Raw genomic sequence first — 13,700 nt, forward strand, 5'->3', positions numbered from 1 at the left:
ATCCCTAGCCGCGTCCTCAGAGTGCGCAGACCAGCTGGCTGGTGTGTTTACGGACATATTCAATCGCTTTTTATCCCAGTCTGTTTCCCCACATGCTTCAAGAGGGCTACCATTATTCCTGAACCCAAGAAGGCAAAGAAAACTGAACTAAATGACTATCGCCCCTTAGCACTCACTTCTGTCATCATGAAGTGCTTTGAGAGACTAGTCAAGGAACATATCACCTCCACCTTACCGGCCACCCTAGACCCACTTCAGTTTGCATACCGCCCCAACAGGTAAGAAGAAGACGCAATCACCATCACACTGCACACTGCCCTATCCCATCTGGACAAAAGGAATACCTATGTAAGAATGCTGTTCATTGACTACAGCTCAGCATTCAACACCATAGTACCCTCCAAGCTCATCAGCAAGCTCTCAACCTTGCCCTGTGCAATTGGGTCCTGGACTTTCTGACGGGCCACCCCAAGGTGGGGAAGGTAGGAAACAACATCTCCACTTCGCTGACCATCAACACTGGGTCCCCACAAGGGCGTGCTCAGCCCTCTACTGTACTCCCTGTTCACCCATGACTGCGTGGCCATGCATGCCTCCAACTCAATCTTCAAGTTTGCAGACGACACAACAGTAGTGGGCTTGATTACTAACAACGACAAGACAGCCTACAGGGAGGAGGTTAGGGCGGTGTCAGGAGGGAGGAGGAGGGAGGAGGTTAGGGCGGTTAGTGTGGTGTCAGGAAAACAACCTCTCACTCAATGTCAACAAAACAAAGGAGATGATCATGGACTTCAGGAAACAGCAGTTGGAGTACCCCCCCATCCACATTGAAGGGACAGCAGTGGAGAAGGTGGAAAGTTTTAAAGTTCCTTGTGTAACAGTGTAGGTTCCGTCCCTCTCTTCGCCCCAACCCGGGCTCAAACCAGGGACCCTTGCACACATCAACAACTGACACCCACCGAAGCATCGTTACCCATCGCGCCACAAAAGCCGCGGCCCTTGCAACGCAAGGGGAAACCCTACTTCAAGTCTCAGAGCGAGTGACGTCACTGATTGAGACGCTGTTAGCGCGCACCACCGCTAACTAACTAGCCATTTCACATCGGTTACATCGTACACATCACAGACAAGAGCGAGTGACGTCACTGATTGAGACGCTATTAGCGCACACCACCGCTAACTAACTAGCCATTTCACATCAGTTACATCGTACACATCACAGACAAACTGAAATGGTCCACCCACACAGACAGTGTGGTGAAAAAGGCAAAACAGTGCCTCTTCAACCGAAGGAGGCTGAAGAAATTTGGCTTGTCAACTAAAACCCTGACAAACTTTTACAGATGCACAATCGAGAGCATCCTGTCAGGCTGTATCACAGCCTGGTACGGCAACTGCACAGCGCTCAACCGCAAGGCTCTCCAGTGAGTGGTGTGGTCTGCACAATGCATCACTGGGGGCAAACTACCTACCCTTCTTGACACCTACAACACCCGATGTCACAGGAAGGCCAAAAAGATCACCAAGGACATCAACCACCCGAGCCACTGCCTGTTCACACCGCTATCATCCAGAAGGCGAGGTCAGTACAGGTGCATCAAAGCTGGGACCGAGAGACTGAAAAACAGCTTCTATTTCAAGGCCATCAGACTGCTAAACAGCAATCAGTTACTCAGAGAGGCTGCTGCCTACATTGAGACCCAATCACTGGAAACTTTAATAAAATTGATCACTAGTCACTTCATACAATGCCACTCTAAATAATGCCACCTTAATAATGTTTACATATCTTACATTACTCATATCACATGTATATACTGTATTTTATACCATCTATTGCACCTTGCCTATGCCACTCGGCCATCGCTCGTCCATATACTTACATGTACATATTCTCATTCACCCTTTTAGATTTTTGTGTATTAGGTTGTTGTTGGGGAATTGTTAGACTACTTGTTAGATATTACTGCACTGTCGGAACTAGAAGCACAAGCATTTCGCTACACTCGCATTAACATCTGCTAACCATGTGCATGTGACAAATAAAATGTGATTTGATTCGATTGTCATGCAAGTCATCCGCCACTATCACCTCATGTTTCAGCATCATAATGCGCGGCCCCATGTCTCAGGATCTGTACACAATTCCTGGAAGCTGAAAATGTACAACAGCATGATCCAGTTTCAGCCAAAATCCAGCAACTTCACACAGCCATTGAAGAGGAGTGGGACAACATTCCACAGGCCACAATCAACAGCCTGATCAAATCTATGCGTAGGACATGTGCCACGCTGCATGAGGCAAATGGTGGTCACACCAGGGACTGACTGGTCAACAGATGCATATCTGTATTCCCAGTCATGTGACATCCATAGATTAGGGCCTAATACATTTATTTCACTTGACAGATTTCCTTATATGAACTGTAACTCAGTCAAATATTTGAAATTGTTGTATGTAGTGTTTATATTTTTGTTCAGTGTATTTAGGTATTTAGACAAATACATTTAAAGTCAGTTTTTCACAATTCCTGACATTTAATCTTAGTAAAGATTCGCTGTCTCAGGTCAGTTAGGATCACCACTTTATTTTAAGAATGTGAAATGTCAGAATAATAGTAGAGAAGGATTCATTTCAGCTTTTATTTCTTTCATCACATTCCCAGAAGGTCAGAAGTTTACATACACTCAATTAGTATTTGGTAGCATAGCCTTTAAATTGTTTAACTTGGGTCAAACGTTTCGGGTAGCTTTCCACAAGCTTCCCACAATAAGTTGGGTGAATTTTGGCCCATTCCTCCTGACAGAGCTTGTGTAACTGAGTCAGGTTTGTAGGCCTCCTTGCTCGCACACGCCTTTTCAGTTCTGCCCACACATTTTCTATAGGATTGAGGTCAGGGCTTTGTGATGGCCACTCCAATACCTTGACTTTGTTGTCCTTAAGCCATTTGGCAACAACTTTGGAAGTATGGTTGGGGTCATTGTCCATTTGGAAGACCCATTTGCGACCAAGCTTTAACTTCATACCTGATGTCTTGAGATGTTTCTTCAATATATCCACATAATTGTCCTGCCTCATGATGCCATCTATTTTGTGAAGTGCACCAGTCCCCCCTGCAGCAAAGCACCACCACAACATGATGCTTCCACCCCCGTGCTTCACGGTTGGGATGGTGTTCTTCGGCTTGCAAGCCTCCCCCTTTTTCCTCCAAACATAACGATGGTCATTATGGCCAAACAGTTCTATTTTTGTTTCATCAGACCAGTGGACATTTCTCCAAAAAGTATGTTCTTTGTCCCCATGTACAGTTGCAAACCGTAGTCTGGCTTTTTTATGGTGGTTTTGGAGCATTGGCTTCTTCTTTGTTGAGCGGCCTTTCAGGTTTTGTCGATACAGGACTCGTTTTACTGTGGATATAGATACTTTTGTACCTGTTTCCTCCAGCATCTTCACAAGGTCCTTTGCTGTTGTCCTGGGATTGATTTTCACTTTTCGCACCAAAGTACGTTCATCTCTAGGAGACAGAACGCGTCTCCTTCCTGAGCGGTATGACGGCTGCGTGGTCCCATGGTGTTTATACTTGCGTACTATTGTGACTCCAACCTAAGTGTATGTAAACTTCTGACTTCAACTGTAGTTATTAGTTTAATCCGTGGGGGGCGACAGTGTCTAGGAGATGGATCCATTTAGCCTCTATTTGTAACAAGAAATGGTCAAAATCACCCCTCTCTCATTCCTTTCCATTTTCTCTATAGCCCAGAACTTTAGTTCATTGACGGTGTGTTGGTGCTGAATAAAGTGGGCTGCTAGAGAGTAGTTCTTGTCCTTGCATCAAATAGAGCTTTTGTGTTCTGTGATGCATGTTCTCAGTGCGTGTGTGGTCATCCCGATGTATAATATGGAGCCCGGGCACTGGATAGCATAGATTACTCTTCAGGGTGATGGGCTATTGGTTTTTGGATGGGGAAATTGATTCAGTTTTTGTGATTGTGTGCATCAGGAACAGTGTGCGCATGGGTAATGGCCTATAGGGAGTGGGAGGCAGTGGCAACCTGTCAAACAGGGCTTGCCTGTTTTACATGTTATTTTGGCATTAATACGTGACGCAAATCTGTTTGCAAACAATGAAAAAAATATATATCATTTAGTTAATAAAGCCACATACAAACATGGTCTCTTTTTTGTTTTCTTGAGTAAGCCAATTCCAAAATGCAGATGTTTCAGCATAGCGCAGTGCTTTCTGTGGTGGTGGGGCAAGCCAGAAGAAAATACAGAGCGTTGCACCGTGATTGTCTCAGTGTTCTGTCACTCATGGGGACAATAGGTAACCGCCAAGTCTAAGGGTAGAGCTATAAAATTCTAGCCCTTTGGGTGCTGCCATAGAGTTACATTAGAAGTGCCCATGTGCAACGTCTGCAATGTGCAACGTCTGCTTCCAACTCACACTCTCAAACACATAGATCCCCTGAACGCAGCTCACTCTCCAGATCCCAATCACCTGAATTCTGATCACCTGTTCACACACCTGTATGTCATTATCACACACTATTTAGTTCAGTTCTTTGCACCCCATCACTGTGAGGTATTGTTTGTTTTGTGACACACGTCTTTCGGAACGCTTGGTTTCCCGTGATTTACTCCTCCCGTGTATGATAGTTTTTGCCTGCCTCACTAATGATGCCTTTTGCCTATTCCCTGCCTGTACTTTAGCCTATCGGATTTCCTGTTATCTACCTATTGCCTGATCTCCCGGACGACGTTACTAGCCTTTTCCCTGCCTGTACTGTTGCCCTTTTGGACCCCCTGTGTATTACCTTCTGCCTGCCCCTGGACCCAGCTACCTGCCTCCTCCTGTGGTCCTTTGCAATAAACACCTGCTGTGCACTGCACTTGAAACCAGCTCTCTGTCTCCCATCGTACTCATTACACAATGCTGCTGGGTTTTTCACGCTCAACAGTTTCCTGTGAGTATCAAGAATGGTCCACCACCCAAAGGACATCCAGCCAACTTAACACAACTGTGGGAAGCATTGGAGTCAACATGAGCCAGCATCCCTGTGGAACAGTTTCGACACCTTGTAGAATCCATGCCCTGACGAATTGAGGCTGTTCTGAGGGCAAAAGGGGGTGCAACTCAATATTAAGGTCTTCCTAATGTTTTGTCCACTCAGTGTACAGTCTATGATCAGCATGCACACTAATATACAAAAAACATTTTAAATGCTTGAAAGTGTTGGTCAACGTATGACCAGTAATGTCATGAATATGTAACGCCTATAAATGTGTTAATGTAACTAGATATGGTGTATTTTCGTCCATATTAAAGTCTCAGTATTACTAATTCACTGAGGCAGAGAGCTTTCTCTAAATTTCACAGATTACCATGTAGGCCAATTGGGCATAGAAGTAATAGTTGCAGACATCCACCCTGCACAATAATAATGAATATGATGATTTCTTTGGGGAAGTGAGATGCACTATCGAGGTCACTGACTTTACTTAAAAAAGGATTTTGTTAATTCATAGAACAAACATAATCTACCAACTTTTATACTGAGATGAGTCTTAATAATATATCTTTATTTGATTTCTAAGCAAAAGATATATAAAACAAATGTACAAACTTACAAATAGGTTTTGACCAACACAAATGGACATGGAATGACATTGATATACATTTAGAGTCATTTAAGAAAGAAAATCCGGAGGAAGACTGATCACATAATATTCTGTACAAGAACTCCGATATATTTACATTAGTTATACTTATAAGCAAAAGCTACACTGAACATAAAGCCAGACAGTCATGCTTTATGATAAAATGTTCAACAGGTGATGTGAATTGAGGTTTACTTTTTGACTTTATAATACTGTTACACGCATGCACTAAAAACGTTGTCTATTAGAAATCCATCTATTTCAATGTTCTATTATATTTTGGGGTTATTATATTGGCAGTTCCTGTATACTATACAGTGTACAACAAAGAACATTGACAAAATTCAATACACAATCCAGTCTCGTACAAAACCAACCAAGCACAGAACACTCGCCAAATAGGAATGTTTTAGTCAATTTCAAATGTGAAGAACAGTTATTTTTGACGAGCACAACCATCAGCAGTGTGTCAACTAATCAGGTTAGCATGCAAAATAATGCAATTAGGACTTCATTGAATCATATAAAAATAGAATCCTCCCTACACACACACGTGGGATTATGACAGAATTAAGGCCACATATCCATATCTCTTCCTAAGTCCTAAGACAAGCCTTCATTCTACTGTCCATCTTATTCTATAGCCAGTGCTTGACTTGGACTAAAATAGGTTCCGGGACTGAGCTCCACAATCCTTTTTAGCTAATGTTTTATAAGAGTAACAGGAGCTCAAGCAGTAGAACATTTGAGGTGCCGATACTCAGCTCCAGTGAGCTGCTGTCCAAGTCCAGCACTGGTATTATCTCTAGTTGACTTGCTGTCACAATGCCCCAAATGCTTGATCGTTTCCCTAAAGTTTGGTCTCAAAAGATTCCACAATGGTTTCTCTCTTCCCAGGGTCACCCCACAATCTTTCCAATATATGGTTAGGTCCAAGCACTCTCCTTAAGTGCTATGTGAAAATGGAATGGTGACATTTGGTACCGACATCAACAAACTATTGTTATGCAATTTACTAACAGAGAAATACATTTTTTGGAAGAGAAGCCATGTCCATTGTTGGCACGTTCAAAAATGTTATGGCTATCTTTTTAGTAGTAGTAAACTACCACTATGTAGGAGAGAGTGAATGAATGGAGAGATGGGAAGAAATGTGTGTGTGTGCAGTGTATGAGGAGAGAGAGAGAGAGAGAGAGAGAGAGAGAGAGAGAGAGAGAGAGAAATCAAACAAATCACAATAGAGGCTTGAATGCAAAACAAAAACTTTGTTTGAATGATCCCTTCTAGCCAGGCATTTCTCAAAGAACGAAGGCATAATAAAAAGACTAGTACAAAAAATAATGCGTTACATGCATTGTAAACAAACTAGTGTAGAGCCTATGAGCCCAGCCAAAACAACAATGAAAATATAGACACATATCTCAGAAACCAGAGCTGTGGCAGAAAGAAATCATGCATACATTTGCTATGTAAAGCAGCCATTTCCAACTCCCTCAAAACAGGCTGTGGCGAGGGACCACACTTTTGAAAAGAACTTATGCTGAGGCCCCTTCTCTTTCTCTCCTCTTTCCAGAAAAAATGGATGGACATGGTGACCGTGAAGCGTTGATGCGTTCTTTGCTACATCTAAGCACTTTTGTTCAGCGAGCGCATGCCGAGTCTTTCTCAATCTTAACAGGAGCCCGCTCCACAGATTTTGAAAGATGGAGCAGGATTTGCCACCACTGACCGACCACTTCATAAATGATTCATTTTTTAATCACCGGGCAAAAGCTAGGAAAAGTTTCAATTTGGAAGGAGGAAATCAAGGACAAGTTTTAAAATAGCTGACTCGGTACTGTACTAATATAATAATAATAATTTGGTGGGTGCTTATTATTGTCCTATTTTATGCATGTGACTTAGACGCATGTGTGAATTGGAAATGTGCTTTTTGCATATCCCAACTCCCCCTGAGACACCCTCAGAGAGTGGGGTCACAGCCAGGTATATTCAGACTGACGTTTGGGCCAGAAATAACCTGTGCAGGGACATCAGACAACCAGTTGTACGGTGGTTGAAAAGAAACGGAGGTGGGAGTATTTCAAGCTATGCTCCATCTCAAGCCAATTTCAATTTACGACCCTTCATTTTGAAGATGAAGGCTTTTCTCTGAACAGAAGTACGCAATTGCCAGCTAGTAGGCCCTTATGGCCAAAGTTATTTCAGTATTTACACATTCTGTCTCTAAATTTATTTTCTGATCTGAAATATAGGGCTTTTCATAGGCCATCCTAATTAACATATACATTTCAACACGTGGAATATATAAGGAATATATTTTTTCAAGAAGTAACATTCAACTACCTATATACATATAGTGTGAACTGGCATAGCACAATATATTCACTATTCAATCAACCCCTGGACAAGACAAACCAGTCCTTGCAAAAAGAATGTTGTAAAGATATACAAACACAATGACTCCAATTGCTGAGGCTGAGACCACAACTGTCCAGATGCCATATTGTTTCTGTCTCCCTCGTTTTGAGAAACTCAACCAAAAGCCTCCAGAAATGCCCTGAGTAGACACCAAACATGAACATACTTTGTGTCTTTCACTTGTTTTGGATATTAATTGACTTTCTGCAATGTTTATAGTGTCATTATACACATGGAAAATATACATTAGCCAGAGAGGGGTCAAAGTAGAATACTACCATGGCAACCCAAGCGGCCAGTTTGTTGCTGTTTCTGTTTCGGACCACAAGAAGACGCAGGGATGAAACACTCATTGCATGCAGAACTAGTGAGGCATAGAAATAAAGGTGAACATCGATCTCTCTTTATGTCCGTCGAAAAGTCCACAAACTCTTGCTTTTTCTGACGTTTAACTGCGACCAATCCCTGAACCCTTAAATAAGAAATAAGCTAAGGGTTAGGTAAGGGGCTGGTGACCGCGGAGGCAGTTCCAACAGTTCTCGCTCCAAAGGTCACGCTGCATTTGACCCCCGTTGAGCTGTAGAGTCGTTACATCACAGCAGGGGGGCTGTGTCCGCCAGGCAGGACATCGCTACGGCAGTGAGATAAAAGAAGAATCAGGAAAATAGCTGACTTCAACATTGAAGGAGCGGTAGTGAAAAAGCTTTCAGTGCTGTTGCAGTCTACCCCTCTGACTAGGACAGCAACTGTGTGTGTGTGTGTGTGTGTGTGTGTGTGTGTGTGTGTGTGTGTGTGTGTGTGTGTTCACGTGCACACCAACTGATTTAGTGTGTCTCTACAGGTATTTGCTGCAACTGGCATGTGGCCCTATGGCCCTAGATCTAAGACCCCCCAACCTCTGGCCCCACCCCACCCAAACCCCGCTTTCAGATGCACAGGTTGTTGAGTCCTAGAGGGGCGGTGGTGGAGGAGGTGGGCAGGGCAGGCTGGGGCTCGATGTCTCTTGTTTTCATGAAACCCAGCAGCTGCTCGGGGATCTCTGCCAACACGTCCTTGGCCAGCCGTGCCATGCTCAGCACCTGGTTGCCCTGGCGGTCGATGTAGTCCCGGAACGGCACAAACTGGACTATATCTCTCTCAGCAATGCGCCCCTTAGAGGACACTCTGACCTCATCACCGTCCAGTTCCTCCATCGCTACAGAGCAGAGAGAGAGACAGAGAGCGTCAGAAACAGAGAGTGTATCAGAGAGAGTCAGTGTCAGACAGAGAGAGAGAGAGAGAGAGAGAGAGAGAGAGAGAGAGTCAGAGAGAAGCAGAGGTAGAGACAGATAGTCAGAGTCAGAGAGAGACAGAAACAGAGCGAGAGAGACAGAGAGGGTGTGAGAGAAAGACAGACAGTCAGAGAGAGGCAGAGGAAAAAAATATATCCTCAAACTTCAAACTAACATTATTTTAAAGCCCCAATGTATACTTTTTAATTACATGTTTTTAAAATCATCACTGCATGTCTAATAAATCACTGTGTGTGTTAATTTAATGAAAATCACTCCAAAATATATTTTGGATAATTTATTTCCCTGAGCCTCCTTTTGCCCTTGAAATGCTCAGTCTGACCGTGTGGGAATTATGAAACAAGTTTGAAGATATACAACCCTGATTGGCTGATAGGATGGTCTAGTGCCCACCCCCTTACCCAGAATAACTGTCATTGGTTTATTACAATCAGATCAGATTGTGACATCATGATCTGGGCAAAAACTCCATCCCACCTGAACAGGCTCCATCCCAATTTCATAGTATTATGGGAATATATGTATATATTTTTTTACAGTGTTATGGAAATATATTTATTTCATACTTTAAACAAGACAATCACGTTTTTAACTGCACTACCCCATTAATAATAATCTACGGCATCTATATTAGGAAGTCTTGTCTGAGAACGTACAACTTCCTAATATGGATGCCGTAAATGTTCTAATAGTCTAAAGCCCTATAACACCACCGCCACCTTACTGGCCACCCTAGACCCACCCCAGTTTGCATACCAACCCAACAGATCCACAGATGACGCTATCGCCATCACATTTTAACATCTTGACCATGTTCTGTTATAATATCCACCCGGCACAGCCAGCTGAGGACTGGCCACCCCTCATAGCCTGGTTCCTCTCTAGGTTTCTTCCTAGGTTTTTGGCCTTTCTAGGGAGTTTTTCCTAGGGAGTTTTTCCTAGCCACCGTGCTTCTTTCACATGCATTGCTTGCTGTTTGGGGTTTTAGGCTGGGTTTCTGTACAGCACTTTGAGATATCAGCGATGTACGAAGGGCTATATAAATAAATTTGATTTGATTTGACTGCACACTGCCCTATCCCATCTGGACAAAAAAATACCTATGAAAGAATCCTGTTCATTAACTACAGCTCAGCATTCAACACCATTGTACCCTCCAAGCTCATCATCAAGCTGGAGGCCCTGGGTCTCAACCCTGCCCTGTGCAACTGGGTCCTGGACTTCCTGACGGGCCGCCCCATGGTGGTGAAGGTAGGAAACAACATCTCCACTTCGCTGACCGTCAACACTGGGTCCCCACAAGGGTGCGTTCTCAGCCCTCTCCTGTACTCCCTGTTCACCTACGACCGCGTGGCCATGCACGCCTCCAACTCAATCATCAAGTTTGCAGACGACACAACAGTAGTGAGCTTGATTACCAACAAGGACAAGACAGCCTACAGGGAGGAGGTGAGGGCCCTCGGAGTGTGGTGTCAGGAAAACAACCTCTCACTCAACGTCAACAAGAAAAAGGAGATGATCGTGGACTTCAGAGGGAGCACCCCCCTATCCACATCGAAGGAACAGCAGTGGAGAAGGTGGAAAGTTTTAAAGTTCCTTGGCGTACACATCACAGACAAACTGAAATGGTCCACCCACACAGACAGTGTGGTGAAGAAGGCGAAACAGCACCTCTTCAACCTAAGGAGGCTGAAGAAATTTGGCTTGTCAACTAAAACCCTGACAAAGTTTTACAGATGCACAATCGAGAGCATCCTGTCGGGCTGCAACACAGCCTGGTACAGCAACTGCACTGCCCCCAACCGCAAGGCTCTCCAGAGGGTGATCATCAAGGACAACAACCACCCGAGCCACTGCCTGTTCACACCGCAATCATCCAGAAGGCGAGGTCAGTACAGGTGCATCAAAGCTGGGACCGAGGGACTGAAAAACAGCTTCTATCTCAAGGCCATCAGACTGTTAAACAGCAATCACTAACTCAGAGAGGCTGCTGCCCACATTGAGACCCAATCACTGGACACTTTAATAAATGGATCACTAGTCACTTTAAATAATGGCACTTTAAAAATGTTTACATATCTTACATTACTCATATCACATGTATATACTGTATTTTACACCATCTACTGCACCTTGCCTATGCCGCTCGGCCATTCATATACTCATATGTACATATTCTCCTTCACCCCTTGTGTGTTTTAGGTAGTTGTTGGGGAATTGTTAGATATTACTACACTGACGGAACTAGAAGCACAAGCATTTCGCTACACTCGCATTAACATCTGCATGTGACCAATAAAATTTGATTTGAACTCAACTCTGGACCTCAAAGCCAATTCCACTGCATTTTTTCATTGTTCCCCTCTAATAAGGGACTGATTTAGACCTGGGACACGAGGTGTGTGCAATTAATTATCAGGTAGAACACAAAATCAGCAGGCTCCGGACCTTGTAGGGTAAGAGTTGAATAACCTTGGACTACACCATGGATACTGAAATCTGTTTTGGTATTGAGGAATGGGAATGGGCTGGAGACCTATCCAGTGCTTTAACCCATCAGTGGTCATGAAGGAAAGGGAGCCAGTTATACCTATTGGGATGAGATCATCCGGCATGTTTGGAGAGGACTGACTGGGGATATTATAAATGGCACTACAGAGATGACAGATGGCTGTAGGCAGGGTATAGCAGTGCAGAGGAAGAGAGAGGGGGTGAAGGGACAGCAGGAGGGCAGGGAAGGGGGCCAGGCGCCTTGGGTAAACCCGGGCATGTGGGGGGCATCCCCTGAGTCACAGGGACTTATACAGAGCCTCCTGCTCCCTTGAATGTCACACACACAGACAGACAGACAGACAGACAGACAGACAGACAGACAGACAGACAGACAGACAGACAGACAGACAGACAGACAGACAGACAGACAGACATGCACTCTCACACACACTCCGCCTTCTGTTCCCTATGAATGTCACACACATGACACACACACAAACACACATGCATGCACACACTCTCACATACTCGGACACACCGTCTGTTTTCCACGAATTTCCTACCCATGCATGTGTGTGTGTATGTACACCTACAGGCACAGGGGTGCTTAGTACACACTGATGATGCACACACGTTCACCGCACGCACATACACACAAACACCCTCAGACACAGACACATACAGACACACACACAAACACCCACAGAAAAACGGCTTCATCAAAACATGTGGGGGATTTGGAGAGAGGAATGGCGTGATGGAAAGATTTACAGAGAAAGAGAGAGTAAGAGAGGGGAGGATGGTAATAGCAGAAGAGAGAGGAGAGAAGATGGTGCTTAAAGGTCCAATGCAGCCGTTTTTATCTCAAAATACAATAATTTCTGTGTAACAATTAATTTCCTTTCTGTTTTCATTTAAAATAGACAAAAATAAATAGCTTTGTAGCAAAGAGCACTTTCTCAAGCAAGAATTTAGCTAGGACTGTCTGGGAATGTTCTGAGTTGGGAGGGGAAAACGGAAAACTTGCTGTTATTGGCAGCTAGGTTTGGAACTCTCTTTCTTATTGGTCAATTAGCTAATTTACCGTCTTGTGATGTCACCAGTCAGGCCAAAACTCCATCTCACCAAAACAGGCTGAAATTTCAGGCAGTCTTTTCAAACAGCTCTTATACTAAAAGGACATTATCATCATATTCACAATTTCACGGTATTATTCCAACGTTATAGGATGTAAATATATATAAAAGACAGGAAATCATGTTTTTGACTGCACTGGGCCTTTAAGGGTCGCATTCAAGTGTGTGTGTGTGTGTGTGTGTGTGTGTGTGTGTGTGACAGTCTGTTTGCACAGGTTCCCTGTGGAGAGAGAGTTCCCCAGCTTCCTTCTGACTGAGCTAAAGGTGGATATGAAAGCATAGATGAATCAAATACCCCTCTTCCTATAGAACATTTAAAGTTCAAGTTATGAAGATTCTCCAACCACCACACACTCTGAAGCAAGCAGTCAACCCACCACACACTCTGGAGCAAGCAGTCAACCCACCACACACTCTGGAGCAAGCAGTCAACCCACCACACACTCTGGAGCAAGCAGTCAACCCACTACACACTCTGGAGCAAGCAGTCAACCCACCACACACTCTGGAGCAAGCAGTCAACCCACCGCACACTCTGGAGCAAGCAGTCAACCCACCGCACACTCTGGAGCAGGCAGTCAACCCACCGCACACTCTGAAGCAAGCAGTCAACCCACCGCACACTCTGGAGCAAGCAGTCAACCCACCACACACTCTGGAGCAAGCAGTCAACCCACCACACACCCTAGAGCAAGCAGT

The 13,700-nt window shown here is 44.3% G+C and overlaps 1 protein-coding gene across 1 annotated transcript in view; it reads right to left on the reverse strand.

The window, feature by feature from the left end:
• Window positions 1-5,584: 5,584 nt before the first annotated feature.
• The window catches only part of LOC106583634 (copine-9), a 137,483-nt gene continuing 129,367 nt past the window's right edge, over window positions 5,585-13,700 (reverse strand). Inside the window, exon 20 of the mRNA XM_014168038.3 lies at window positions 5,585-9,275. Coding sequence (XP_014023513.3) covers window positions 9,007-9,275 — 269 coding nt within the window. The 3' untranslated portion in view covers window positions 5,585-9,006. The remainder of the gene's footprint in view (window positions 9,276-13,700) is intronic.

This window comes from Salmo salar, chromosome 22 (genome assembly GCF_965601325.2).
Source record: "Salmo salar chromosome 22, fSalSal1, whole genome shotgun sequence".
Lineage (NCBI taxonomy): Eukaryota > Metazoa > Chordata > Actinopteri > Salmoniformes > Salmonidae > Salmo > Salmo salar.